The sequence below is a fragment of the Emydura macquarii genome, unplaced genomic scaffold, assembly GCF_026122565.2.
Source record: "Emydura macquarii macquarii isolate MOO-44397 ecotype Brisbane River unplaced genomic scaffold, CSIRO-AGI_Emac_v2 contig_2897, whole genome shotgun sequence".
NCBI lineage: Eukaryota > Metazoa > Chordata > Testudines > Chelidae > Emydura > Emydura macquarii.
In genome coordinates, this window is record NW_027133034.1 from 22284212 (window position 1) to 22309883 (window position 25672).

General features: G+C 41.1%; 1 protein-coding gene and 1 pseudogene across 1 annotated transcript in view; both read right to left on the reverse strand.

The window, feature by feature from the left end:
- SNCAIP (synuclein alpha interacting protein) overlaps positions 1-25672 on the reverse strand; it is a 101220-nt gene that overhangs the window by 45976 nt on the left and 29572 nt on the right. The window contains exons 2-3 of the mRNA XM_067569363.1: positions 15243-15345; positions 757-829 (exon numbers count right to left, since the gene is read on the reverse strand). Coding sequence (XP_067425464.1) covers positions 757-829; positions 15243-15299 — 130 coding nt within the window. The 5' untranslated portion in view covers positions 15300-15345. The remainder of the gene's footprint in view (positions 1-756; positions 830-15242; positions 15346-25672) is intronic.
- LOC137166785 (uncharacterized) lies at positions 24183-24922 on the reverse strand (annotated as a pseudogene).

Sequence of the window (25672 nt, forward strand, 5' to 3'; positions counted from 1 at the left end):
TCTATCTTCCCATGAATTTCAGGTCTCAGGTTTCTGCTGTAAAAGTTTTAGATTCAACAGTATTAATGAAAGCACAATTAAAACATCAGATGAAAGCACAGAAAACTTTTCATAGCTCCATACTAAAGTATTACACTCATCAATTCATTTTTGTCCATCACAAAAAGAAAAACAAAAGAGGCTTAATCTGATTTAGAAAGTGAAAAACAACACCGCATGCACTTTTTGTCAGTGGGGGGAAAAGGTCTCCAGCTGGTTCTCATCTATATGCCATGATTCTTCATTTAGTTTACACTATTAAACTCAAAAACTCTGCTTTAATCTTAACTGTTACAGTATGTCTTAGAGTAGAATATATCTTGTAGCATCCCTGATAGGATTTCAGACCCTGGCAAAATATCATTCCTCAAACTGGTCATGTCAGAGGGGTAGTAAATGCATCCAACATTCTTTCATTGGCGCCGACATCATTATGTCTTGTCACCAATGGCTTCTTCGGTTTTCAAGTAAATTGTTGCATATATTGTGGTTTGGAGCTGCTCAAATGAAGCCTTACGTTTATACAGCCAAATCCTTTTTTGAAACTTTTTTTTTTGCTAATGACCTAACATCTGTTGAAAAAAATCCATGTTTCCAGAAAGCAGTACAAAAACAACAGAAAACAAGAACACTGCCAAGAAGCAAAGGCTGTCAAGTCCTGCACTTTAAAAAGCAGTCTAAAAGAGGATGGGAGAACAAAAGTAGGCAGCAGCATACCTGATCTGTCTTCATTTTGTGAATCACACCTTCTACATAATTCTGGGATGGTCTTCAGAGAAGTTACAGAATACTGAAATAGAGAGAGGGAAAAAATGCACATAAAATAAAAATTTGTTCATTCCCAAAACTGTATAAAAGAAAATCACATTAGTAGTCACGACTCTCTCATTCCAAGTGTCCTATGTAGCGGAGTCCTGTGGGCAATCTCAGGGCTTCCCCAAATCTGTACAAAATAGAGCAGCTGGCAGCTGCTTAATAAAGCAACTGTATCCCAGCATCCAATGCACCATCAGATATCAAGCTACAGCATTTCCTGCTGGGACTTGTCATCCTTGTGGAGCAGAGCTACTTGGGTCAGGATGACATATCACATATATTCATCATTTCCACAATTTGCACCTGTGAAAAATTGAACCCAACTGGAAGGGGATTTAAAAACCCAGGAGCTACTTTGGTCACCTGTGCTATATATTAGCGATTGATTTTGCAAGAAACAGCATACCTCTCTTTAACAGAATTTGCTTTATAACGGGTAAAATTCAGATTTCCACAATGCTATATGAAAAAATATGCTAGCATACCAGAGATCTAATCTCAGATCTAGATCTCCACCTGCAACACACACATGCAAACAAGAACATAAAAGTCTACTTATCCAAGAATAGATTTTATTAAAACAAACATGTATTAGCACTTTGATGTGAAGGGATACACCTGATGTTGATCAGCAAGTTATTCTTTGGATTCAACTTTAAAAGGAGAAAAAAAGTAAGGATGACATATGCATCGGACTAAGCTGCAATGGTTTCCTTATAATCTTGTGGAATGCCTTCAATCAGCCATATGATCCAACACCATAAAAATACAATTTCCCACAAACAGAAATCTAGTTACTCAGTATCAAGACACCCTTAATCTAATGCTAGAGTGTCACAAGAGTTTCCTTTCAAACCAACATGTATCTGAAAATCATTATGTCTTTGAAAAATATCAATGGCTTTTGCACAGTTAAAAGAACTAATAAAAACAGTTAAAAGTAAAGTAAAGAAGTATTTAGGATTAATTTAGCACAAAATTTTGAGGAATGTATAATAACCATATGTTCTTAAAGGAAAGCATATTTTTAGCTAGTCTGGTATTGACAGATGAAACGGAACAACAACATACAAAAACATGGCAACTTTCCACACAAAACAGGAACTGTCATACCAGTTTTGTTTTTTTGTTGACAGTTTGACAGCTGCATGTTACAAGCAAATTAAAGTTCAAGTGACAGTATGCCTCTGAATGATACAAAGTAAATCTCAGTGACCAATTACAGAAATAACTAATTCATCTCTCTCAAGTGAACTCAACTAAAACTGTCACTCCATGGATTGTGACTACTTCATTACCACCTTCCATACTTTACTTTTCTCCTTTAGGGCCTGAGAGATATTGAGCACCTACAACTACGGCTATAGGAACTGCAGATGCTAAGCATTCTCAGGATCAGAACTTTAAATTTATTAATATTTATACTGTAGTGCTACTCAAAGTACCCAACTAGGAGAGAAGTTCTATTATACTAAAGGGCAGTACAAACACATACAAACACTTGGTCCCTGCTCACAATCTAAGGGTATTTCTACACTGCAATTAGACACCAGCAGCTGGCCTGTGCCAGCAAAGTGCAGCTTGCAGGGCTTGGGCTAAGGGGATGTTTAACTGTGGTGTAGATATTTGGGCACAGGGACCCTTCCTCCACACTGAGCTCTGGGACCCTTCCTCCACACTGTATTTGGGCATTTTTATTTTATTTTGCTGTTGCTGTTGTTTAATGAAAAGTCAATCATTGATCTATACATTTTGGCATTTTACCATCCAGATACAAAAGATAATGTTGAACTGGCATAGTAGGATTCTTAAGAGAAGCATATTGTCTCCAAGAAATATGGTAGCTCTGTAAAACCAGCTGGTGCAGGTTAAATTATTACACAGTCTGTAATTCAATTAGAATTAGGATTTTTGTTCTCCATTGTTATGTGTTTTGTCAGGCATCCTCAAAATTGGAGACCCCATTCCTTCTCTGTCTTTTTTCTCCACTCCTGGAAGTAAAACTTTCTTGTCAGTTCTACATTGTATTAAAAGCTATTCAGTTACCAACAAAAAAGTCAATTAAATGTTATTATTCTGATGATGATGTTTAACAATATATGCTTGATTTCATTAACAGATTTCCTCCCACCTTCCTCTGTTCTCAGAAATTCTTCTGCACTTTTACATTTCTGCTATCTGCATTTGTGGTAAATACAGAAAAGTGGCTTTCCGTTGAGAAACTGCAGGGCTGCCAGGAGGTAATAGTGCTTGCTCTCTGTAGCAGACCTTTCCCAGCCATACAAGCATAAACCACTGCCAGCTCCTCCCTCTGCAACTTCTTTCTCTCATTCTCTAACTCCAATCCTGGTCCACCAATGGTGGCTAACCTTTCTTCCAGACAAAATTTCAAAGTTATTCAATGGATCAAACTGTGAAGCTAATAGACATGGGGCTCCCATTCTTTATCCAGAATGCCATGTTTCCTATATATAATTCAGTGATGTTATTTTCCACTTTTCATTCAAGGACCTTAAAATGCTTTACACACATTAATTAAGCCTCACTGCACCTCTGTAAAATAAGTGTTATTAAGCCCCATCAAAGAAAGAGAAACTGAGGCAAGAAGCAGTTAAGTGATATGCCCCTGGGCACAAAGTGAGTAATAGAGGATTTTCCTTCTTTAAACATCAGACACACTCTATCCTGATCTTCACCAACTCAGAAGAGGAGTTCCCTTGTGGCTTACTCTAACGTCCAGTTGCAAAACCAAAGCATGTTACAAGGCTAGAGTGTTTTGTAGTATTCTTTTTTATTTCAACCCTGATACCCAGAGATGACCCAGATACTCAGAAGTGCTGAGTGCCCTCAAGCCCCACTGAAAAAGATGGCATTCAGCAAATCACATGATCAGGTCCATAATCTGCAATCTTTATCTCTCTATTGTGGAAAAAAATGGCACTACTAACGAGCAGGACATTAATAACAGCAGGCAAGAGATTTCTAAGAATTCAATGGGAATTCAGACAAGCTCAGTTTTTCTGCTGGTAGAAGCTGTAAATCTGCAGACACACATGACTGAAAATGAACATGGCTAGTTAAATAATCAGTCATTATTCAAACAGCAATGGACCCCAAAATCTTAAGGAATAAAAATTCTGAAGTCTTTGCACATAACCTTGTTTTAAAGTTTTAATACAATGCCTTTTAAATATACACACCCACAAAAAGGAAAAGGCAAACCTTCAGAGTATCTAGCAGGGACATTCTATGCAGTATCATTCAAGCTCAAAAATCATTCACTTCCAGTCCAACAATAATAGAAAGAAAATTAATGGAAGAAAAATTAAATGTAGCAGCACAGAGATAGAGAAACAGTTTTAAAAATAAAATTAAGTGAAATGTATAGTAGCAGTAATGGCTATTTGTTAATCTTTCACTTGTCTTATGGAGCACCCTTAACTTTCCACTACAGTGGAATTGAGATGCTCAGCACTTTCCAAGAGACACTCGGCAGGCACCTCAATGGCGACATTGAAAACCTCATAGTATCAGTTCCATAGTGACCTCTAAAAAGCATCAATAATCTTGTCCTGCTCCCAGAGAAGTCAATGGCAAAATTGTCACTGATTTCACTGGCACCAGATCAGGTCTCCAGTGCCTTTGTCTTGATCTTAAACTTCTAACCCCTCTGTTTTTAGCTACATGATAAAGACAGCTTCCTGTCAACCTTACAATTAAGTTTTTTCCAGTTGTTATTAACATTGTAAAACTCTTTCTAGAACAAACCGTTATTGTTTAAATTCTATTCTGGAAAATGCAGCAATTCAGCAGTCTTCCATTCAGATCAAATCAACAAAGGAAAACTAAATTTTAGTTCCAAATTCTGACTACCATTCAAAATTCTAGACTGATATTAAATTCTTCAACTGGAATATTGGATTATAACTCTGGATAATAAACACCTCTCAAAAAGATTCGAGTTAACTACCAGAGTTAAGATTACAGTTGTGTCATTATATTAATAAGTTTAAAAATTTTAAGTAAATTATAAAACATTTTTAAATTCACTACTTCATGATTTAAAACTGTGCAGTACAGTCCTCTTTCATGACACTTTTCAAGGATTGCTACTTAGACAGAACTAGTAAAGCAATATACAAAAAGCATCACCACATACAGCGCTTCTGTAGAAAAATAAAAAGCACTAGATTTTCCCCTCTAGAGACAAGACTACAAACCCTAGCTCAGGCTGCAACTGAAAATGAGTAAGGCGGTCAACTCTTAATTATTCCCTACATGATTTTTGTGTGCCTTACAGAAATTACACAAAATTCAGCAAATTCACAATCTGTGTCCAGGACACATTGTGGGTGCTGCGGATCAGGAACAAGATTCTGAATTAGTAGAGCAGCCTTACAACATATTTTATTAATTCATTTGTTTATATAGCATCTGTGATCCAAATGGCTTCATAAGCATAACAGATGAATACTTATTGACTTTAAAAATGCAAACAAAAAGCTTACACAAAAACTTTGTGTACACTATGTCAGTGCTCTCGATCTCTTCCTTTAATGAATACAAAATTCACTTATCTAAACATTAAACAACAAAACACAAAGAATAGCATCCATAACTGAAAAGAAAATAAAAGACTGGTGGTTTGACTATAAGAAAATCATCTACTTCCCAAGAGGATAAACTTCAGACCCACTGGTTATGATTAACACATTAACAACACTATTCTGATTCTTTATGCTTATGTATACTGTCTGCACCATTTGATATACACGTACACTCTGTATTTTATTCGTCACTTTTAACAACAGGACTTGTCTTTCTATTGACTTTATATATTATAAGCGATACAACTCTTTTGTTTGAATCCAAAAAAGTTTGTAAAGTCTTCTGCCTTTTGTCTCATTGTGTAAAAATTAGAGAATGATAATTGGTTCTGCCTACCGTGCAAGATGTCAGTCAATCAATGTATGGGAGGACAGCCAATTTTATTAACAAAAGACAAAAGGCTTTCAAATTATTTCAAATTCATCATGGAGTGCAATAGCTAATTTATGTAACTATAAAATCTTATTACTATATTTAATTACCCCTTACTCTTAGTTAAGCTCACAGGTAGCATCTTCTTTCAAATTATGCTCCAGCACTGGCACTATGTAGGCAGATCCCTGTACCCACTCACAGCTCTTTGGGGAACATACTGTCTTCCTGTGTGCCTGTACAATACCTAACACATTGTGGCCCCTATCCGAACTGGGGTATTTGGTACTACTGCTGTATTGCAACAGTAAGTAGTAATAATAATTTTAAAATGCATGACATGAGAGTGAAGTAAACAGCCTGTATTTTAATTAAAGTACTAAGAAACCATAAAGTCCCACTAGAATGGTATACAACTTACTAACAGGGCTAATTTTATCTGTCCCCATAGGAGTGACTGGGAAAGGGAGGAATGTTAAACTTGTGCAAAATGACTTTTTAAAGGTATATCTGAGATAAAATGCAACTTGCAAGTTACATATTGGTCCCCCTTTTATTTATTTCCTGCTCTTCTTGTGGACTATAAGCCCATTTCACTTGCTCTTTCATAATAATAATAAGTGAATAAGTGCTAGTTGGCGACCTAATGTCATTTTGCACAAAATTATATTTCTGTATAATGTAAACAAGAGTCACATTACCCTACTCTCTTAAATAAACTACACCCAAATAAATCTGATTTGTGTCAGAAATGATGATAGCGTAAAAGTCTCAAAAATGGGCATCTTATAGGCGAGAAAGTTATAGTTTCTCTTTACTCAGACACGCATGTAACATGAAGACTTACAAAAATATTTATTTTGTATTTAAAACAGCGCTAGTGTTCCAAAGGTAGACTCTGTGGCCATTCAGATCTGGATCTCTTGGCCAAGATGACTTAAAGGAGCTCAGCTGGGATCTTGGATTTCTGGTGTGGACACCTCCACGCTAAGAAATAGATTGAGACCATTATATCACTTCACATAAGCCACAGAACAGCCATTGATTGTAACAATTTCCAGTCACTACTTATCTGCTTTGGATCCGAACAGGAAGTCTAGCAGGAAAGATGAAAACAGTTAACAAAAGTGCTCCAGAGCTGCTTTCTCCACAGCAGCATGAAGGTGAAATCTGAAGTTTCAGAAAGGCAAGAGAAGTTTGGTGGTGGCTGGTGAGCCCAACCCAGAGGAATTAGCTACTGCTGGTCACATGCACATGAGTAACTAGGGATTAGAGGGGCAGCAGTATTAGTGATCTGTGTATTGACAAAAAAGAGAATTCTGCCCCCCGTCCTCATTCCTGCACATATTCCTTGTGCAAAGCCTGTTTATTCATGCATTTGACTACACAAGAGATGAGCAGAGTAATAGGAAAGCCAATACCTCTCAAGTTAATCTTGCCTCTGACATAAACCCCTTCAGTCTCCTACCTGGGGATGGAGATAATATTTCTAGTTCTATAATCTGTGCCATTAGCTCAAAGGTTCAGCAGGAGGTCAGAGTACTTCCTACTAACATGGGCAATCTAAGCTGTATGACAGTGAAACTGATAGTTAAATCCACCATTCAATAGCATTAGGCACAACGGGGAAGGCAAGAAGAGAGGCTATTCTGCTTTATGTTTTTGTAAAACTGGCTTAGAAATAGACTACAAGACATAATCTAACATGGAACAACGATAACAAGACAGTTCCTCAAAATAAACTATCCTCTCAAGATTGAATCATTGTCTTGTAATGTCTCAGCACCTGCTCTACCACCCTTTAAATAAAAGTCAATGTAAAAATAGATAAAAATCAAATCCATTTTAAAAGGAAGCTGCATGTGAGTATAACATCTGGAGCTTTTTTAAAAGGAACCATCTTCCCAATGCTAGTAGGAAAATAAAATCCTTTGCAAGAGTTTATAATGTTGTCTGACAAAAGAGTTTAGGGACTGCACTTTCTCTATGATAGTAAAGGTGACCTGCAATCAAATTAATAAATTCCACTTACAACAGAAATATTTGTGTGTTAAAGCACCCTCACTAACCAGACAGTCAGCATATAAACAATTTTTCTTTGCTATTCATAAAAGAGAAATATTTGTAGCAGAAATATGATTAGGGAGAGAGAAATGATCTGCATTAGTGCTTCCTGTAAGAACTGCAAAGTGTGTACTTTATAAGAACAGTTTTTTTGCTTACAATAATTACAGCTGCAATTATTTCAAGAACAACACCTGGACTGAGAAATTTCTTACCTGATCATTTCCTTTATGTTAGCAGCTTCTCAGAATTCATTACTCATGCATTAATGCCCCACTCCCCATGGAATTCGGAAATTCGGAATCAGTCCACTGAGTTGCTGGATGGTCCAGGATTAAGCTCCGCCTTTCAGCTCAGGCCACCAGAAAAGTTATTCCACAAGTGTAGAAACATTCCAGCAACCAGTTATTAGCATGAAGACAACCTTATATAAAATGTATTAAATTAACCCTAAAACAATATATATGTCTAAGGGCCTGTCTCCACAAACAATTAAACTGTGGAAAGCTGGGGTGTGAACCTACCCTGTACTAGCATGTCACAGTCTACCTGTCTATGTGGATCCTGCTCCCATGGGTTAGCAATTCATTAGAGCTAGTCCTGTTTCAAAGAGGTCTAGATCAAAGTGCGCTAATGAATGGTTAATGTGCATCAGTACGGTCCACATGGAACAATTAGACTGCAGAAGGCTAGTGCAGGGTGGATTCAGACCACATCTTGCATAGTCTACTCTAATTGTTGTTGTAGACAAGCCCATAGCCTCCCTTTAAAGAAAAAATTAAATTTATATTTTGGTCATTTACGAGACTACGAGGGTGGATTGAATTAAAAGAGAAGCTGCTAACACAAAGAAAATTATCAGATAAGAAATTTCTCATTCAGTTTTACAACCTCTCTCCTCACTCATTACCCATGGGAAGAAGCAAGCAGTGAATCCCAGAAGGAGGGAGGGATAAGCAGAGTTTATTACAGTAGAATAACACGCAGGAATGGACGTCCCCCATACAAAACAACAACTTTATAAACTAACAAGTTATGTGGGAACCAACCCAGTAGCACCTTCCTACCAAAGAATGCCTCTGCAGAGGAATGGAAACTAACTTTGCAAACCTTCTTCAATGAGACCCATACACTTTTTCCCCAGTGCCTCTAAGGACTTCTGTGACTAGTTTCCTGTATACCTAGCATGCCAACTGGTGCAGAATTTTTGTGTCTTGTCTGCAGCAGCTTTGAGGCAATAAGGCCTTTGCATTTTGGATGGAATGAGATGAATAGGTACAACGGGTGTATGTATACTATACGCTTGAGATACGTGTTTGGCACTTTATGCAAGTCCATATATGCCACAACCTTTCAAGGATTACAACAAAGTGATAGTAGGACTTCCCAAGAATTGTGAAAAGAGGAACTTTCCTTGAACAGAAAGAGTTTCTGAAACTGTAACACATGACAACAGCAGCGTGGTTTTTGTATGGATACCGGAACTCATTCCAAAACTTGCCTTTCAATGGCAACTAGAAAGGCTAGCCACAAGCTTGTCTAGTTTGTCACTGAGATTAAATGTGGTGTCTGATATTCAAATGGAGGATCCCATATGCCTGGCTGCAAAATGCTGCTAAGTCTAGTACCCATGTTTTTAAGGTGCTTGGTTGTAGGGCTCCAACCAAATCTCATGGAGAAACTCTAGTGTATCTGAGATCAGTAGAACTTTGGGATTATTATACTATTTGTACCACAATAGCATCTAGGGGTCAGTGCCCCTTTGTGCCCCTGGGCACTGCACAAAGAGGCAGCCCCTGCCTCAAAGAGCTTTGCCCTCACACCTGAAATATAGATTTGACCAGATCAATGAATGAAACATCCTGGTTGAGTTCTGTCTGTACACCAAACTTTATCAGAGGTTTATGGAGAATCCATGATCAACTACACTTCTCTTCCAACACTCAGGGTGTTAATTATATGTGTTCCCAGTCTGAATGAAGGAATCACTGCATCAAGTGCATGGTTCTGTGTCTCAGAAGAAATTTCTGCAGATACATTTTGATAAATCTACTCGGGATGAAGCTGATGCATGGAACCAGCACTCCTAGACACTGGAGATAACTGGATACTGATAGCTTCTCAAGAAATGACTGATGCAATGAAGTTTTGGATTTTTTGCAAATCTTTGCCATTATGGTAACATTACAGCCAGAGCAATTGTTTATCTGACCTCTAGGTGTGCAATTGTCTGCACTGGGGTAAAAAGCTCTTCCTGATTTTGAAGGATTGATAGCTATGAATCCTTTCCAACTGCTCTCCAGTTATGAATGGTTCTGTTTCTCCATGTTGTCTATGCATTTGTATAAGTGCGTAATGTCTACCAGTCACTTAAGACTCTGGGTGCAGAGGGTTGATCAGAAAGAAGAGTCCTGTGCAGAAATTATAAGCACTTGTACACAAATGCTCTTTTGTCTTTGTCATGCTGAGAATTTTGTTTTATTTTTTTTTGTGATGCATGAATGGTACTTCTTCCCCTAGCTGTTTACTGGTGGGAGGTAGAACACTCTCCATCCTGGCATGGTGACCGCACAATAGAGGAGGAGTACTGGTACACATACCTTGACTCTGGAAGTAGCTTTCTAGAGGTATGCCTACACTGCACTGTAAACCTGGGCTCAGACCTAAGTCTGAGCGCAATCCCACCTAGCATCCACACATAATTCTTTCTGATTCAGGTTAGCAAACCTCAGGACTCAGGTCCTAGAAGCCACATGGACCTGGGAGTATGGGTGGCTCTGAGCCCACCATTGGGACTTGGGTCCAAGCCCTGTCATTTTGCAGTGTGGACACAGCTCAAACCTGTGTTCCCTGGCTCATGTGATTCCACCAATGCTATTTCACAATCCCTTGGCCCTGTATTTCTCAGTCCTTCTACACCAAAACTTCCCACTCAATTTCCACAAATGGAAGTAACCCCACTTTGGTTAAAATACAGTTCAAATGCAGCTACTCAGCATTTACCTCATCCTTTCCATGCTGACCACTCGTTTAGAAATATATTTCAGTCTCCTGTGTTATGGTCACCGATAGGCAGAAGCCCTACACCAAGCACACTGCTACCTGGCCAGAGGAACATTCTGTTAAATTCTGGTGAATTCTGGTAAAACTCTGGTCTGAGGCAAGAAAGACATTTGACGTGAGTAAGAGTGCAAGAAATTATCACATGTACAAAGAAATCTAGAAGACGCTTGTGGCATTGGGGATTCATTGGGTGGCCTTTCAGTACAGAGAGTGAGTCAAGTGGCTTAAAACCAACCACAGCAAAATCAGGGATAGGAGCAGCACATCTGGAAACTAGCCTTCTACCTTTCTCTTCTATGAGCAATTTGACTGGGCTCTGGGAGCTTCAGTGAGTACTGAACTGTGACATTGTCAGACTAGATGCTACCAGAGGGTGCTAGAAGGCCAATATATCAGCCCCAGGCTCAGCAAGTCCCTCTCCCCCTGGTAGCTGAGCAGGGGTTACTCCAGGTTAATTAACACACCTGGAGCCAATCAAGGCCCCGCCCAGGACTTGTTAAAAGCCTCCTCTCCAGAGAAAGGGTGTGGCTAGAGTTGTGAGAATGAGGTGAGCTACCAGAAAGTGTGTGAGCAGGCAAGATGCTGTCAGAAACCAGGAGGGTTTAGGAGAAGGAGCAGAACGCTGGCAGAAGAGAACTCTGCAGGTACAAAGACTAGGGGAGGGAAAAATTCTGCCCGAAGAAGGCAAAGGACCTTTCCCAGGCCTGGAGGCATGAGGGAAAAGACCCTGCCAGAAGGGGAAGATAGAACTGGACATTTGGTTCAGCACTACCATGCCCAGTGGGGCTGTCAGAAGTCAAGAGCCTTCCCTGGAAAGGAGACCAGGAAGGGCCCCTGTCCGGTCAGGGTCCAGACATTAAGTCAAGGGGAAGTAACCCAGGGAAGCTAGCAGCTTTCCTGAAGCCACAGCATGAGGCTGATACTTGTAAGGTCCCTGGGTTGGGGCCCGGAGTCGAGGGTGGGACAGGACTGTCCCTCCCCCCCCACCAGCCATTCACTGGAGGGGCAAGAGCCCCAGCAAAGAGGCAAGGGCCTCAGAACCAGAGACAGTACTGGGACCCAGCAGGGAGCAGCCATCTTAGAGAGGCTGTATTTCCCTCCCCCACCACTAGAGGGTGGAAGAACACCAAGGGGTGAAGCAGTTCCCTGACCTACCACTAGAAGGAAGAACTGGACCCACCAAGGTAGAGGAAAAGCTTTGTCACAGAACCCACAGTGGTGCATGATAGTCTTCTATGCAGGAATGACACCCTCATAACTCCTGAGTCACAAGAACTGCCAAAGGAAAGCCTCTGATTGTCAGAAGCTGGGAGTGGACAACAGGGGACGGATCACTCGATGATTGCCTGTTCTGTTCCTTCTCTCTGAAGCAACTGGCATTGGCTACTGTCAGAAGACAGGATACTGGACTAGATGCACCACTGGTCTGACCCAATATGGCCATTCTTATGTTCTTATGCAAGACAGGTGGAAAGACACAGAGAGGCTGAACAGTGTGAAGAGAGATTGGCAGGGTCGTTTTTGGATAAGGAATGCAGGTTGAGGAAGGAGGACAGTGCACAGCAAAAAACTCTTTGAGAGGATGCTCACACTCATGGCAATGAAACTGCAGTTCCAGCTGCACTTCCTGCTCCAGCCCCACACCCTGAGTTCCCTCTATGCTACCATGTCCTGCAGCCTATGTGACCTTTGGACAATACCGGGGTAGGGAGACTTATGCTACAAAGAGTGAACAGCAGTTGGACTTGCCAAATATACTCTCTGCAGTTTTCCATCATAGTGAATCATAAACGGTGAGGTACAGGACCGGAGTATACAAAAGGGATAATACAAAACTATTTCATTCCTTATTCATTCATAATTTCTGTATGCATATATACATATGTTGTTTCATTCCCCCTCACTCACTGGACCATACAAACACATTATGTGGGCGCACAAAGCATCCCTGATTTCTGTAGTACATGTGGATCCTGCCCCAGTAACGACAGGTGCACATTCTGGCTGTGTACACCAGTAGAGAAGTTCAGCAATGACCTGAGGCTATTCCTGGCAAAATGGCTCATCTTTGTCCTTGCCAACATTATGCAGAGCACGTCAGGCAACAATAATGCAGAGGGCTGGATGACACTGGTATTGAACAGTCCCATAGTCACTGCCACCAGGATTTCAATCTGCCAAATGCACATAACACCATCATTCTACAAATACTGAGTGTAGCTGAATTTTCTTTTGCCAGGTGCTCTGAAATCAGGGTACAGTTTCATAAACCATGGCAAAAGGAGGCAAACAGGGTTCCCTAGAATAACAATGGGGACACTGACTCCATTTATAACATTTTCATTTGGTGGAAATAATGTCCTAGTATGTCTATGAAGGTCCATGAAAACCTGGACATTATGCACCTTACTAGTATATTCTACGTTTGTGTCCATGAACCTGCCTCTGTACTGATCAGGGACACTGTTTACGCCCACCACTTTGGGTAAATCACAGTCCTGATTGCCTCAAAAAAACTCCGCCACCGCTTCTTCATTCAAAAGTTCTGGGGCCACTGCTGCTCATTCCACATCTGCATGATGATGTGATCCCACCAGTCTGTGCTCGTGGCCCTGCTCCAAAAGTGCTGATGTACATAGGGGGAATCTGTAGTTGGACTGGATTATGCCACAGGCATAAGCAACATCAATTGGATGGTATCTGACACTGAGAAGTGCCTTTGATAGGACAAAAAACACTGTCTTTGACTGACTCCAGAAATAGGATTGAAAGCACACCACAAGCTGCACGAGTTTTTCCATCGGTGCTGGACCCATGTTCCTGGCTCCGGTTCCTGGGAGCATGTGTACCCAGAAATGGCCCAGCAGCATGCATTCCTGGGCAAATATGTGTGCTTCCATTCAAGTGCTGCAGGATGGACAGACAAGTTTTCCCACACACACTCTGAACCAAGGCCAAGAGTGGCCACAGATGGTGAGGGCATTGGGAACCCTGGGATACCCCCCTCGAAGCTGAAGTTCTGACTCGAGTCTGCGTAATGCAGTACGAACATGTCAGCATGGAGTGAGACCCAGGTCTAGCAATTGCAAACCCAGATTTTCAGAGCAAAGGCTTGGAAACACCAGTCCACCACCGCAGGTCCCACAGACCCCAGTTTACAGTGCTGTGTAGCCATACCTAAGATGTCCTTTGGAGCCAGAGAGGTTGCCTGCTTGTTCCCAGTGGCTGGCTAGCACCCACGTAAGTGCTGTGGGAGCAACCTAGTACCACCTGGGGCTTTACTCAGTAAATCAGAATTTTGAACATGGGAAGGGATTTCTCACTTATCCCTCTGTAAGCCCATGACGGAACAGCTTCATGAGGAGTGGAATCCACAAGTGTCCCTGATCTGGTCACAGCCTGACTGAAGAGCTCGTAAGGTTTAGGAGCCAGCATGTGGAGTGACGTAGAGGTGGGGAGAGAGACCCTTCCCCACTTTCAGAGTATAAGCCCCTTTTCGTGGCCTAGCAAAGGTTTATGACTAATGATCAGACAGCACAATTCCTATTCCATTGCTGCCTGAAATCTGAGCCCCTTTCCCTGGCAGAGCAAGGAACCTCGGGTTGAAAGCCAGACAGGCACACAGTTCCCATTAGGCTTCATCCTGAGGCAGGGTTCCATGGGAGGAACAGGGTTCTCTGCATGCCCAGACATGCTGCAGGGAGGGGATGGGGCATGAGCATGTCACAGAGCACTAGGAGAGCCTCTATATAGAAAAGCCCCTGCAAACACTCCCTCAGTGGAAGAAGGCAAAGGAGAAGGGGTATAACCCCTAATTTTCATCCCACTTGTTCACTAACCATATTCATTACTGTCTTGCGAAGGACACATTTGCTTTATCTTTTTTGGGTCTCTGGGGTTTGCAGGACTTACCCCTGAGTATCATGAAAATTCCCTGATTCACAGTGGGAGGAAAGGGAGCCGTGTAGGAACCCAGCTTCTTTGATTTGCAAACCATCTTTATTAACGCAGACAAAGTGCAAGCCCCAGGCTCTACTTTCAGAGATCTTTATAAGTTTATCTTGGAAAAAATCTGATTTTCATTCTACCACATGGGGATATTGTTTATTTTTTCTATATATCTGAATTCAGTTAATATATCCTTGAAGTAAAGTAAGTAGCCATTGCATAAGGTAAAAGCCTGCTTTGCCCTCTAATAACAACGAGATATGTGTCTTATGCTAGAATTGAGACACTTAAATCATTTCTCTCTAAACAAACAAAATAATATTTATACTTACAGATATATCATCGCTAAAATCTATTTCATCCAAATCAAGGTATTCAGGGGCTTCCATTATTCTTCTATGCACATTTTGGGTGAGTCAGTACAGCAGTAAAGTCCTATTAAAAAAATACAGAAAATGAGGTACTATATATTGAAGTATCTAAAACCTTTAAAATGTTTTAACATGGTCACCACATTATTGAAAAAGTATTTAATCTGGACTGGAACTGACATATCCTTCCAAATATCTTAAATTGAATTTGTCTGCTTTTGGCTATATATCATGGGATTGTGTGCGCACATGTGCTTGTGTCCATTTCAGCTAATATGGCAGGACAATTGCCTCGTACATGAACAGGATGTGACAGACTCCAATCCTGCAGCTCGCTGCACAGCAGCAGACACCCTCTGCCCATGCGACACCCACTGAAGTCAAAGGGCTGCCCCAACCAGAGTCAGCTGCAGGATTCAGTTTTTAAATAGTAAGAGCCCACTAGATGCTTGGTCCTGTAAGGTGCTGAGCGCCTTAAACTCCCACTGACTAAATGGGAGTCAACGGTACTCAGCACCCTTGATCTAGCTCTGGTAGAGCAGCTCTGCTGGTGCTGTTGCACGCCTGAGAGTGCCGTTACCTTCCAGTCCTGAATGCATTCACCTCTGTGAAGCAAAAAATATACCAGCCCCAGATCATCAATGTGACAAGTGGTAAGCAATGTATTTACAAATAATGGAAATTAAGCTGTGCTGGTCTAAACAGAACCATTGTATGCATCAGTAACATTTGGATACCAATGTTCTAACAAGTTTAAAAAACCCAGAACACCTTACTCTGCAGGTGTTATATTCATTGGCAGTAAAAACTGTAGTCATTAACATTGACCTCCTCAAATTAAAAAGTGATCTTAAAAGAGCTGCTCTTGAAACGTTATTAAAAAGTTGAAATGAGAAATGTATTCAAACCAGTATTTAAGATTGGAAAGCTGAACGTTTGATTCTCATCCAATTACTGCAAATATAGGATCATTCAGTATCACATTCTCTATGGCAATGCAAAGACTTTTTTTTTCCAAACATGGTCAAAATATTAAGATATTTCTCCTTCACAGCAATCTACAGACAACTGTTTTAAAACATACAAATTTACACATTTTCCACTTACACAAAACAGGTTTTTACCTAAACTAAAACTTTTGTGTTCAAGGATCAAAATACAAAATGGAGGCAACTTCTGTGACAGACGCTGGAATAAATTCACTTGTGACTTGGTGGGCTGAGTTACATGGGGATGGGACAATGGCAGGGAGATGGGTGTAAAATAGTAATCTAAAGCAAGCCATATCTTCTTTATATGAAGAAGCAGAAGGTAGTGTATAATAGGAAACTCTTGGACAGAGTAAGTTGCACTCATTTTGTCCACTTGCTGAATACTAAATTGATGCTCAAAGTGCACTCACATAGTAAGATACTAGTCAGTGTGAGTAAGGTTGACATGATCAGATCTTTAGTGTTTTCCACCTGTTTGTTTATTAATGGGCACATAAGATTGCAATATAATTGTTATGGCTGTTACTTTCACATGGTACATTTGGAGGGAAATTATGGTTATTATTAAGTCATGGTAAAATATTTAGGGTGGATATTATCATTAAACTGTAACATTAATAGCCAAACTACTCTTGCAAGCGTAGATCCCTTAACTGAGAAAAATTTCCTGCTCCATTTGAACATCAATTTGACATTTAGTAAACGTGGCAATTTACATGGCCAAAATTATACAAAGCATCCTTGTGCTGGCAACCTGCATTATGGGAAGCTATGCAGGAGCAGAAGCAGGTTCTGCAGAACTGCTATGTACCACATCACACCGGTAGGCAGAACAAGGCAGGAAATGGCAGAGCCTTGTCTTTGCCTTCCACAACGTGCCCAGCGGCACAGTTACAATGGCTCTTTTGTCAGCACACACATCTCTGGGTGCAGACCTAATGCAGTTCACTCCTTCCACAAAACAGTGAGGGAATAGGGATGGAGATTATGACTCTCTTATTCCCAGCCTCCCAGACTGCTCCAAGGACAGTGCAACAATGCACTGTCCTTTATTCTGGGCAGATTGTTCCCTCTGGACATAGGCCATAATGAGAGATGAAAGACAGTGTGTGTTAGAGCAAACACAACTACTAGTCGGGGAGACAGAGAAAAGAGGGAATGTGTTACATGAAGTAAGGTGACCACTTTACATTACTCTACTTCTCTAGACCCATTTTTCATCCCATTGGCACACACCATTACGAACTACAAAAAATGAGACTAAAAATGTAAATTCACTGCTCTTCAGCCTTCCTCCATGACCACATTTCACTGCCATGCAACTGAGTTGATATAACTATGGTTCTACAGATCCGCAGCTTCATAATAGATTCAAGGTCATGAAATCCCCAAGTAGGCCACTGAAGGGTCCGAAACATGGAAGTAGCTGCTACTGTATAAGCGTCCACATCTTTCAATCACCCTCCTGCACTATCTATGACAGTTTCTCAACCTGTGGTACGTGTACCCTTGGGGGGTACGCAAGACACAGGCAGGGGGTACCTGGGTAAAAATAGAATGAAGGGGAGGCGGGCGGCAGCTGCTGACTTCTGGGGAAGCTGGGTGGCAGCAGCCCGCTTCCCACCTGGTCCCAGCTCCCAGATGGGAGGCGTGTGGCAGCCGCCACAGTCCCGGGAAGCCAGGCTGCTGCCTCCCACTTCCTGCCCTGTCAGAGCTCTCAGCTGGAAACAAGCGGCAGCCCCCTGCTTTCCGCCTGGTCACATCTCCTAACTGGGAGGAGGCGGCAGCCGCTAGCTTCTGGAGGAGGTGGGCAGGAGCCCCCCGCTTCCCGCTGGATCCGAGCTCCCAGGTGGGAGCCCGGTGGCAGCCTCCTGCATCTCGTGAGCTGGCCTCGCAGCTGGGTGGCAGCAACCTGTGCCCGGCTCCAAGCCGAGGGACAACCTCCAGCGCCCTGGTTTGAAGACGGGCAGCAGCCGCCTGCTCACATCCCTGGGTCCCAGCCAGCGCGGAAGCCTCCTCTGCCCCAGCTCGGATTGGGTGGCAGTCGCCCACCTCCCAGGCTGGCAGCCAGGTGGCAGCCGCCTTCCCTGGTTCAAAGCCCAGTGCCCAGAAAACTGGTCAATTTCACTGCTCTAGCTGAGCAGTGAAACTGACAACTATGACAGCCCCAGATTTCACCAATTGCCTCTTTTCCTGTCTTTCTCTCTCTCTCTCTCACCCTCCTTCCCTTTCTCTCTCTCACCCCTTCCTCTTCTCAAATCTATGGCATAAAATTTGGCACGGTGCTTTATATTCCCCAGCATTGGCATGCCGCTCAAAGCCTCTTAGCTTTGGCCAACATCACCTCTAGCCCAGATACATACTTGTGTTACGCACCCCTGGTCTAAAGGTGGTAACCCTACCAACACTAGATCTGACATCCGTCATATCAGGGCCTTATATACTCAGCCCTTCTTCCAACATGGCTCACATTAGTCTGTAAATATAAAATCCCGTGGAAAATTGAATGTTGGGGCACTTATTAAAATTTTCAGAAGTTAGGGATTACTTGCTACTTAAAAGGTTGAGAAACACTGATCTATGACACTGCTTAAGTAGTTAACAGTTGCAACCTGCTCAGTGTTGTGTCCAGCCAGGTCAATATTGAGCTGGTTGTCATCTGGAGCTGAAGGCTGCTTGAATGTGGTGGCCAGGGATTAGTTTTAGCCATATGATGATGAGACCAAAGTGCACTGCTTTTTGGCAGACCAGATTGGCTCTCAGTTGCTGTGATTCACCAAACTGAGCCAACAAGACAATGTCACCAGCGTATTCAAAATCTCAAAAAAAGGTGTTGAGCTCAGTGCCACCAACCGATGCCTCCACATAGTTGGTTATCCATCAACCAATCAATGCCAGTATTGAACAATGATGATGACAGAACACAGCCTTGCCTAACGTCCATGGAGATAGGAAACCATGCTCTGTATTTGACATTGACTTAAATTCAATTTTCCATTCTATTCTAGAGCTTTTCTATCAATGACATTATATTTCCAGGGATGCTGAGTTGTCTCATCAGATCCCACAAACTTGCTCAATGCATATAATCAAAGGCCTGATGGAAGTCTATACAAAGTGTGGGGCATGTCTTATTAAATTCAGCCATCTTTTCAAAAAGCTCCCTCAAGGTAAACATTGTCAACAATGGAACGAACTGGTCGAAAGTCACACTGAGTATCCCAGCCTATGTCATAAAGTGGATCGCTGATTTGAGACACTAATTCAGAAGTGAAGACTTTCCCTGGGACCGCTAACAGCATAATGCCTCTATAGTTGCTACACTCAGACATATCACCCTTTTTGAATGGGAGGCAAAATAACACCAGTCATCGGGAATAATATTAGTGTGAAAGATAGTCTGGAAAAGCCTATGCAGCCATGGTTCAACAATGCATGGTTCAGGTGCAATGCCACATCAGACTTAGCTTATGGACTGTGACCTGGATCTCTTTTTGGTTGAAGGAAGGTGGCTCTTCCAGATGTTCTTGCCCCCACTTAAAGTGGAAGAGGGACATTAAGATTCTTGTCTTCATCAGTTGGTCAATATTAAGTGGCAGGACAAGATCAGAAATGAGGATATTCGAAGCCAAATCCAGCAATCACCTCCATTAGCACTGTTAAGATTTCGGTGGCTTTCTTGGTATGGACATATTATTAGGATGGAAGCTCAATGAATTCTGAAATGTGTTTACTAAGGAATGATTCTACCCAGCTGGCAATAAGCTGATTACCAAAAAACTTTGGTGGCCTGGTAAAATTGCCCGTAATGGACAAAAACTGAATAACCAGCCAGACCATCTTCAGGATTAGCTAGGGATCAATCCAAGTAGCATTGAATCTGCAAGGAGGCTATGTCCTTTTGGGATTTACCAAGATGATGATGTAGCTACACAGATAAAGTAACCGATACATTTATCCAAGAGGTGCCCCAGAAACGTGTGTAGATCGTTGAATTTAAATCTATGTCACTAATGGCTACTCAGCTCCAGTAAGAGTGGCAGAATTGGGGCACAAATGACTGGACAGAAGAACAATTTTCAGAAAGTTTAAACTCCTATGCACTGCTTTGAAAATGCAGAGGAAAATACAATACATTGAGAAGAGGAAATGTAAAGAATATGTTTACTTAATAGAAGGAGTAACTTAAAAGTGAACTGAGAGATTTTATATCTCTCCAGATCCAACTACAAATGTTCTGTTTTTTCTAAAATAGGAGGATACTACTATCACCTACAGCTGGACAGAGAGTGGCATTATATTGCTTTACAATGCAACCACCTGTAGCAATGGGAAAACAGAGAACCATGAATTCAGGTCCTGGAAGGCTATTTTATTTTATTTTATAAATTGCATTTATATACCATTTTCAAGTTTATATTTACAGTCTTTTAATAATGTAAGGCCTCTGACAATTTCAAATCCATTGTATTTGTTGGACAGAAGCTTTTCAGTTCATCTTTATACTTACCGTTGCCTGACTTCTAAGAAAGTGAAGATACTGTAGTATTCTAAGATGTTTCAGGCCACTTACACCGTTGGCAAATAACAAGTGTTAGTCAACGGTTAGCCTCACATTAAGTGTCCCATGGAGTTCCCTTGGTCTTTCTGGCACCACTATCACTTTGATAAAGAAACAGAAGGAACGGATCAGGTAAGAACTTATAGATGGGACTCCTTGCAAGGCAGGTGAAGTTTTTTGGTTTACCTGTCTTAGCAAGTGTCATTTTAAAGACGTAATGACTAGTGGTGGGAAAGCTTGAATTAAATACAGCCCCACAAGTCCAAACTCAGAGGTAAAAATAAATGGTGGAAAATCTACATGGCCTTGATCCAGCAGATCTCTTTAGCATGCAAGTAGTGCCATTGACTCAACACATGCTGGTGAACTGGGATCATGTAGATTACACCACTATCTGCACACCAGTAAGACAGTAAATTTAACAAGGTGATAAGGGTGAAGTTGTGGAAAGAAAAGCAAATGGTGGGGATAAGAAGGTGGAAGATGAACTAGGGGGTCCTATTTGCTTTCCCTGATCCTGTTCTTTCCACCAGCTCACACTCATTGAGGCCCCTTGCGTGAGGAGCGATTTTCCCCAAGGAAAACAAGCAAAGGAAAAGGACAGAGTGTCTCCATTGACAGAAAACATGTCTGAAAATTACAGAAAACCAATAGATTTGCAAACAGGGAAAATATGAATAGGTTGGAACCCCTTCCTCTCCTCTTCTTCCCCCCCAGTCTCATAGAGGATTCGGACTGAGGACAATGGAAGGCTTTGTAATTATAGTAAAGCTCTGGAGAGTAAACCTCTCACCTTTTATTTTGGAAATAAACATTCAATCTCAGGGGGAAAAAATGACTTCTTATAGCTTCTTCTGAATCCAGATGTCAAGGTTTGGGTTAAGTCAGGAAATAATTATTTTCTAATTTCCCCACTTAAGGCCCTATCTACCCTAAACAAGGGAAGCTGCAGAACACAAGGCAACCTACAGGCAATAAAACTGGGCTTCACAAGCTATCCAGTACCATTCCAGAAGGTGGCACATTTATTAGGTAAGAATGGGAAGAATGAGTCAGTTTGGGTTTGGAGATAAACACCAAAATGACATACACAAATAGCTTAAAACAAACTACAGCAACTTCACTGAATTTAGAGTGCACGCCACCCCTTAGCGGTAAATAGGCAAACTCCATAGAACCATTCCCCTAGACAGCACAATCTCTGAGATAGCTGCTGGAAGCTCTGCAGCCCATAGGCAATATCTTCACATACTGCTTTTCCTTCAGTGCTATGATGTGATGGCATCAAGGAAGAGTTGGAGTAAGAGGAGACTGATCAGGCTGGAACTGGAATTGTGCAGCTTCTTTCTGCAGATCCTTTCAACAGGCTGTCTTCATCTCCCAGTCCAGAAATTCCCCTCCAAGATGGATGTCAGGAAGTGAAATCACCCTCCCCCCTCCACTCAATTCATATGTCTCCCCTATTAAGGGTCCTCTAATAAAGAGAATCAGGAAGGTCCTTATGAGTGTCCACAAACCTAATACATATAGGCACTACCTGGAGGCTGGGGTAAGGTGACAATCAGAAGAAAACAGGGATACACCTACTCTGAAAAGCTACCAAAAAACCTTCACTGATGCTGCCTGTCAGCTAACCGTTTCCTGGATCCCTCTCAGTCAGGTTTCAGGCCAGGACATGTTACTGAGAGGACTTTTCTTGCTCCAGAGGTTTCTCTCTTCTTGTTGATAGACAAAGGAAGTATGTATTCATCCTGCTGGACCTCTCTGGTAACACTAATCACCAAATCTTCCTGTCCCAACTACAAAAAACTGCCCTCAAGCCTCTCCTCTCAAACTAAGCCTTGTGAGTCATTATGGGCTACCGTTCCTCCATCTCCAAACCTTTACCTGCGGAATCCTATAAGACTTAATTCTCTCCTCCATAGTCATCATCTACACAAAGCCATTGGAAGAGATAGCAAGACAACATGGGCTGAAGTGCCAGCAGTATGCAGATGACAACCAACTTTTCTTTATGACGCAGATAAATAGCACCATCTTCCACTTTCCCAAATCCTTATCTTAAAATCAGTATCTTATAAAAAGCAGTCAGCTAAAGCTAACCCTATGCAAGATGAAGTGATGCTAGTATGAAAAGGGAAATGCTCTAAAGTACTTGCTTCATCTATAACATCCATCCCACTACTAAGAGAATCTGCCCCGTTTATTAAGTTCATCTGCAGACTGGAGTCTGCACCCATTAATGTTCCTGAATGTCCAAATAGCCATAGTGCCAAAAAATTCCCAAATCCATGTGACTGCCTAAAAGACTGTGCCCCATCTGAACCAGACGCAGACCTTCCCCATGGTAAGCAACACTTTTGTGACCTCCAGGCTTGATTGCACTTCATTATATTTAGGAAGCAGCCACTGGCCCTAAAAAAGTTCTGGGTGGTACAAACCACAATATCTTATCTGCTTATTTTAACACAGGTCATTATGAGAACAGCAGCCAGTTTTCCACCCTCTACACTGGCTCCCCACGGAATACAATGTCCAGTTTAAGATCTTTGATCTGATATTCAAAGTCTTCCATGTGACTGTCTCTAGGCATCTGAGAAAACACCTTCCATCATTGTGACTTCTTCCAACATCTATGTTCCACTGGAACAATAGGGGAAGCTAAAGAATGTGGGAGATAGAACTTACACAGGAGTAGGATCTAGGGAAGTTACCTGTGTCTGTGCAATCAGGTTCTTCATGAATTACAAAAATGTTATTGTTCATGATGAAAATACAAAGTAGGGTATTAATCAGATAAGTGTAGCTCTTTATTAATTTTCCATGCAACATTTTTCACTATAAGCACCTGTGTACGCTGCATCAGACTACATTTCTAGTTTAAATAAAACAATTACTGCAACACAAAATGTTGATGTAACATATTACTAAATATACAATAAAGAAATTACAAGATATAAATGTAAGACAGTCACGTAACAGATTGGGTACATACGAAAAGGTATAACAAGTGTCTACAGCTACAATATCCTTATAGTGCAGCTAAGATGTACTACCAAAAGCGTGTCTTATCAGGGTTTTGCTTTAATTATTAACATTATTCCAGTTTTTCTTTATTTTACTTTTAAAATCCATCCCTCTTTAAATTGCAGTATATCCAAGTGTCTTGGAAAGAAGCATTTTACCGTGATGAAAACCATTTGACAATTTTATCGGTCCTCAGAACTAATTAGATTTCTATTATTAAGTGTATGAAGAAGCCACAATAGATTGTGGCACACAGACAGGATTTTTTTTCATTTGGACTGCAGAAAGACAACAGCTTTACCCTCACTTGTAATTAATCAATTAAAGAAGATAAGGACGGATAGAGTTATGAGTAACCTGAAGATAGAACGGCATAAAACAACGGGAATCTAGGTTGTTTTGGTAATAAACTACGATAAAGTGAGAAACCCAGAGTGCAGTACAAGAAACATCAATGATACAACTTTAGATGCTCTGAAGACCTTAATCTCTGAGCATCATTCCTAATCCAAATGCCCCATATATTGCCTTCTGAAGATTCCAAAGCAGATGGACTATTTGAAAACAGAAAAAGAATAAAACTATCAAGGGAAGATGGTCAATAACCACCACAAATATTTTCCCATAAAAAAAAACCTCTACCTTTTTATTTCTGTACTCAACCTTGCATTCTACATAAAGAAAATGGCTGGAACATCAGTATGTTTTGTTTTCTGCACTCAGCTATGAATTCTTTTCCATGTATGCTAAAACTGGGCAGAAAACTGCAACACCAGCAACCCAAATAGCAAAAACTATGACCAAGTAACATTTGCACTGGTCCATGCTTGGAGCGTCATTCAGGGGTAGACTATTTGATACAGTTTAACAGAACAGAGCAATGCCATGTATACCGTGAACCATATGGCAACCGTCATAGTCAGTGCTACTGCAAACATGAGAACTTTGCAGCCAAGTGAATCCAACATACCACCAGAGATGGTAACAATCTTCATAACATTTACCACCAATTTCTTAGCAAGATGGACAAATGCAAGATTGAAAATAAGTGCAAGTGACATTCACTAATGTCCAGTGATGTGTCCCTTGGTGCAACAGATTAACAATACGTTTCCAAACAAGCTCACAGCAATCAGAGTGACAAACGTGATCATCACTGATGTGACAGCAGAAAGTTCCATGTTTTTTAACTGGTCAGTTTTCCCAAAAGTATTTTGCTCCTTAGAAAGGTTTTGGACTTAAGAGTTCCTATAAAAATGTCATCCAAAAAAAGATGTTTTCTGTCTGGTGAGTTGGTCCACATACATATTACTCCAACAGGTGAGATGAACCCATAAAATAATCCAGCCTGTTGATAGAATGCAATATTGAAAAAAACAAAACCCACCAGATTCCATATGTATGTACCCAAGGGGTGTTTTTATCATTTCATGGGACACTGCTATTGTGAGAAAGCTCAAGAATATAATTTAATTAAAGAACATGGAAATATGATATTGGTACAATAAATAATCTCTCACATGCACTGTATTGCAATTAATGCTAAACATCAAATAACTTAGAGATTGTGCAGTTTTGCTAAAACCACCTTCCCCTTTCAGTTCAGATATGAGAAAATAATGCTTGTTGTTTCCCCAAAATATTGGGTTGCTCTTTGCTACCCGTCCTCCCAAATAAACTTGACTGATCAGAACTTAAATCCTGTTACCTATACACACAAAATAAAAAACAAGCTAAGGAGAAAGAGAGAGAAAGTAATTCATGATAAAATGGTAAAAAGAAAAAAGGCGTGGGGAGGAATTCTATTATCT